This window comes from Empidonax traillii, unplaced genomic scaffold (genome assembly GCF_003031625.1).
Source record: "Empidonax traillii isolate 1590-97213 ecotype Southwest subspecies unplaced genomic scaffold, ASM303162v1 scaffold34:size3740991, whole genome shotgun sequence".
NCBI classification, from domain to species: domain Eukaryota; kingdom Metazoa; phylum Chordata; class Aves; order Passeriformes; family Tyrannidae; genus Empidonax; species Empidonax traillii.
In genome coordinates this window covers 7,493-12,779 of record NW_020955227.1, presented here as the reverse complement: position 1 = coordinate 12,779, position 5,287 = coordinate 7,493, and the positions used below count along the sequence as shown (strand labels likewise).

Sequence of the window (5,287 nt, the reverse complement as noted above, 5' to 3'; positions counted from 1 at the left end):
CTGAGTGGTGATTTCCATGGGGAAAGGTGGGAACTGTGTCAGGCAATGAGCCCAAGCTGCAGCCTCTTTGGAGGTTCAGCCTCTTGTGCAGAACGAGGATTTTCTTGGCCACAGGTGATTGCAGAGTCTGTTCCTGCCCAGGTGCAGTGATGCTCAGGGAGCGGGTGAGGGGATGGAGAGGCTGCACCTTCTGGCTCTGTTGTGACTCACTCTGCTGCTCTTGCTCACCTCACAGTCTCTACCAAACTGCCTGTGATGGTCTTCATCTATGGTGGTGCCTTCCTGGTGGGAGGGAGCCAGGGAGCCAATTTCCTGGATAACTACCTGTACGATGGCGAGGAGATCGCCGTGCGGGGCAACGTCATCGTGGTCACCGTCAACTATCGCCTGGGGCCCCTGGGCTTCCTGAGCACGGGAGATGAGAACATGCCAGGTACCACAGCTGCTCCCTCTGTGTCTGGGGGGACCCTGTGCTGGGTCAGCTTTGCTGTGCCCTTGCTCAGTGGTGGGTGCTCTGTGCTGCTCAGGAAACTATGGGCTGAAGGACCAGCACATGGCTATTGCCTGGGTGAAGAGGAACATCAAGGCCTTTGGGGGTGACCCAGAAAACATCACCATCTTTGGGGAGTCAGCTGGTGCCGTCAGTGTCTCCCTGCAGGTGAGTTGTGTCTGTCACTCCCCGCTAGAGCCACTTCTGTGTAAATGGGGGAGAGGGACCCCTCGGCACTGTGACACTTTCCTCCCCAGGCTGGGTGCACAAGCTGCGAGGTGATCAGTGGGGTGTGGCACATAATGGTGTCTTCATGAATTTTTACCTGAAAGCCTCTTGTTTCCATCCTGCACCCCAGACCTTGTCCCCAAAGAACAAGGGCCTGTTCAAGAGAGCCATCAGCCAGAGTGGTGTCGGGGTCTGCAGCTGGGCCATCCAGAGGGACCCCCTCTTCTGGGCTAAAAAGGTAACATTCAAGTCTTTCCTGAGTTACTGGAAAAAGACCAAAATATTGATTCCCTAGAGGGCAGCATAAATAGGAGCTGTGCCCAACTGAACTTTGGAAACGTGATGCTTTGTAGATTAAAACAAATGCACCCCTCTGCCTCTATAACATCAACCCCTGTCTTTGGGAGGTAATGCCCTGTGGTTTCTCTCTCTCTCCTCCTGCAGCTTGGAGAAAAGCTGGGCTGCCCCACAGACAACACAGCCATCTTGGCCAACTGCCTTCGTGTCTCTGACCCCAAAGCCTTGACACTCGCCTACCACCTTCAGCTGACAAACCTGCCCTGTAAGTCCCCTGGCCCACGTGGTGATTCCCCATCCACTCAGGGCTCCCCAAACCTCTGGCAGGACACCGAGGTGATTGCCAGGAGTGTTGAAGCAGTGCTTGTGTCCTTCAGAAAGAGGGCAATAATGACAGATCTTGCAGTCACCCTTCCTTAGGCAGGTGCACACTGTGCTGGATGAGCACAGCCCACCTCAGCCTAACTTTTTCACAGCTCTTTGAGTCATTGCAGAATACCCACCTGTCTGTTCTCACCTCCTAACAGACTCTGGGTTTGTCTCCTGCTGCAGCTCCCCTGGTGCACACCCTGGCCATCACTCCTGTTGTGGATGGAGATTTCCTGCCAGACATGCCAGAGAAGCTCTTTGCCAACGCTGCTGACATTGACTACCTGGCTGGGGTCAACGACATGGACGGGCACTTCTTCGCCGGCGTGGATTTACCCGCCATCAATGGCCCACTGAGGAAAATCTCTGCGTGAGTGGGAGAGGCTCTGAAAACCCTCAGCAGGAGGGATCTTCTCTTTAATGTGGCTCCCAAACTCTGAGCACTTAAACTTGAGGGGACAGGGCTCGACCTCCAAAACAGGCTGTCACTCCGAGCCTGGGTGCCCAGGGCTTGTGTTGCTGAGCCCAGAGCCTTCAAGAGAAAGAGCCAGGCAATGGACCTGCCCCACTGGAAGCTGCTGGTCAGTAAGTAGTTGATATTACTTGTCTTTTCAGGGAACAGGTCTATGATTTGATCAAAGGGCTGACCGTGGACAGGGGTGAGGCTGGAGCCAACGCCACGTACGGTATCTACACCCAGAGCTGGGAGGAGAACCCGAAGCAGGAGGTCATGAAGAGGACAGTGGTGGACCTGATCACTGACTACATCTTCCTGGTCCCCACCCAGTGGGCCCTGAATCTGCACCTGCAGAACGCCCGGTGAGCAGTTCTGCCCTGGCAGGAAGACTGAGCTGGACTGGGGGCCCAAAATGCTGCATTCCCAGCATTAGGGGTTGAGGAGCCGGTTAAGAGAGCTCTGCTCTCCACTCACAGCTGCTTAGCCAGTCTCTTTTATTTCCCCAGGAGTGGCAAGACATACAGCTACTTGTTCTCCCAGCCGTCCCGCATGCCCGTCTACCCCAGCTGGGTTGGGGCAGACCACGCTGATGACCTGCAGTACGTCTTTGGCAAGCCCTTTGCCACCCCTCTGGGCTACCTGCCCAAGCACAGGACTGTCTCCAAGGCCATGATCGCTTACTGGACCAACTTTGCCAGGACTGGGTGAGTGATTCCTGTTCCACATTTGTGGTTTGCTGTGACTCTTCAGCCTGCTGCCTTTGTCCAGGAACTTCTCAGGATCATTCCCCAAAGCAGAGTGTTCTCTGCCTGTAATTCTGTTCTGAGCCGGGCTCTGTGTCTCCCAGTGGTGGAGTTTGCTCTGGGTCCTCCTCATCCATAACACACCTGAGGAGAGGAGGAGCATTTTCAGAGCTTGTGAACTCTGATTATACTTAGTGATGAGGTTCATTCCTTAATCCTTGTGTTCATACAGGACTCAAATCCCTGCATGTAGCCAGGGATGATGCCAGTGGGGACTGATGGAGGAGACTGCAGGTTGGCAAGTCACTCCTGGCAGGCAGAATTCCTATTGCTTGTGCCAGTGTCAAACACTCTGTGTGCACTCACTAAATGCTTTATTCACAAGCTTCCATGATAAAACTGAACTTGTCTGTCTCTTTTTTTCTCCAGTGATCCCAACAAGGGGAATTCAGACGTGCCTGTTTCCTGGCCAGCCTACAGCAGCAATGGCGCTTACTACCTGGAGATCAACAACAAGATGAACAAGAACTCCGTGAAGAAGGACCTGAGATCCCAGTTTGTGACCTTCTGGAACTCGGTCTATCGGAGCCTGCCACAGGTTGCCAACATCACCCAGTCGGAGTTAATGTTCTGAACCTAAGCAAAAAAGCACTTTTTAAAGATCAATTAAAGGCTTGTTTGTAACTGAGCGACTCTGGTTCTCCTCGTGTTTGCCATGCCAGGGTTTTGTCACTAACCTGAATGTCAGGCAGGAAGGGCCATCTGTGGGCAGTGTGTGTGTCCCCTGGCCCGTGACACCCTGATGTCCAGGGAAGCTGTTGACAGCCAGGGCCCAGTGTCTCCCCTCTCAGCCTGTTGGCTCTGGAGTTGTTTTCCCTCATTGCCCACGTGGTCCCAGGCAGGACAGCACCAGTCCTGACTGGATATCCCCATGTTACCATCAGTGTCCCTGCTCATACCAACCAGCTCTTAGACAGCTGCAGGTGCAACAGGTGAATACAAACCAGTCCTGACCTGTTGCTGATCATCACTCAGGAACTGACTGGGGCAAAATAAACCCACGTGGGATGTGATTCCACAGGGGTTTTTGGGTAGAGGCTGGGCTGGACCAGGCTGGGGAGCTCCAGCTCCAAGCAGGCAGGGCAAGGAGCACAACCAGCCACAAGCCTCATCCTACACATTCCCCTCTTCACCCACCAAGGCAGAGCCTGGCCCTGGTACCACACAGTGCGGTCTGTGGCTGTACTGGAGCTGTCCCAAAATCCAGGTTCATGTGGGTGGAAAATCCTGGGCTGGTGTGAGACATTGGGGCCGTGCTGCAGACACAGGCAGGAGAGCAGGGGTTGTGTGGATGTGGAGATTCTGCTGTGCATGTGGAGATCCTCCATGCAGAGGGGCTGGAGGGTGGGGAGCCCAAGCCAGGAGGGGCCAGGGCCAGGGCCAGGGTGAGGGAGCACCCCCCACACTGGAGCTGACCTCCTGCTGCTTCCAGTGAGCTGGAACCAAGGGCAGGGTTTGCAGGAGTCAATGCCATATGTTCCTGTGGCCCATGACCACCTGGTCCCAGTTCAGTTTTCCAGAACATTCTGTGAGTTCTGCAAGAAACATCTTTCATATTCTCACCGGTGTCCTTCATCTGCACCTTTTAAAGGAATAGGAATTTCTAGATTGAACTGGTACCTGCATTTCCCTCTTGCTTTGCCCCTGTACCACTGAGTAGCTGCAGTAGCTGCAGGAGGGCAAATGCAGAGGGTGAAGCCTTTAGTGCTCAAATACATTTCATGCAGATCAGGCCCAGGTGCCTGAGGTTTTTGTGCCAGAGCACCTCTGTCAGTGTGCAACTGGATGCAGCTTGGAAGGGTATCTTTAATATAAATGTTCTTTCCTCAGTGGTGTCATGAGAGCCTTTCATGGTACCAGGATGTGAAAAGGGAGGTTGGGCCAAAGTTAAACCAACCCGTTGCTCACCTGGCTGAGTCCCTTCTCTTCTGAAATCGGGAGCACAAATTTCATTTTTGCAGATTCACTGAAAAGCTCCAATTACAACATACAATGCATATGAATCCTTTCCTTTGTTCCTTCTCTTAGGAATCCATCTACATTTTCCATAAGGAGCCTTACCCCCTTATGGCAGATGTTCTACCAGCTCTGTGATTGATTGTGCAAAGGTGTTGCACAGGCAGCTGAGTGTTCTGTTAGAGGCAGACTTCAAAGCCTTTCCACTCCCCTCTCTCTCCTTCACAGATACAACAAGCAGAGAGGATGGCAAAGAGCAGCTGGCAGATGAGCCTGCAGAGAGATGAGGGTGATGAGGGTGAGGAGGAGGAGGAAGGCTTCAAGCCTTGTAATGGGAGTGACAATGAAGTGAAGACAGAAATTCTGGACTATGTGTGAACTTGATGAGAAGTTTGGCTGATGCTGGATGGAATCATCCTTAAGGATCGATGTCCTTTTCTGAGTCTGGTGCATTCCCCGCATGTTCTGAGGGAGGGTGGGCTGGGAGTGGGTCTGTGTGGGGGACTGGCCAGGGCAAGGTGTGGGTGCTGGTGGCTTGGGAAGACTAAGGCATGAGGAACTGAGCAATGGATTGTCTCTTCTCCGTGGTACCCCCTGTAGCTGGGTGTGGTGCACACCGAGGGCGGTTTTGTGGAAGGCGAGAGTAAGAAACTGGGACTGTTTGGGAGCTACGTCGACATCTTCAGA

The 5,287-nt window shown here is 53.4% G+C and overlaps 1 protein-coding gene across 1 annotated transcript in view; it reads left to right on the top strand.

Annotated features, from left to right (window-relative positions):
• LOC114054567 (bile salt-activated lipase-like) overlaps positions 1-3,218 on the top strand; it is a 5,141-nt gene extending 1,923 nt beyond the window's left edge. Inside the window, exons 4-11 of the mRNA XM_027877868.1 lie at positions 236-433; positions 528-658; positions 849-956; positions 1,163-1,280; positions 1,568-1,754; positions 2,000-2,203; positions 2,348-2,545; positions 3,014-3,218. Coding sequence (XP_027733669.1) covers positions 236-433; positions 528-658; positions 849-956; positions 1,163-1,280; positions 1,568-1,754; positions 2,000-2,203; positions 2,348-2,545; positions 3,014-3,218 — 1,349 coding nt within the window. The remainder of the gene's footprint in view (positions 1-235; positions 434-527; positions 659-848; positions 957-1,162; positions 1,281-1,567; positions 1,755-1,999; positions 2,204-2,347; positions 2,546-3,013) is intronic.
• The last annotated feature ends 2,069 nt before the right edge of the window (positions 3,219-5,287 follow it).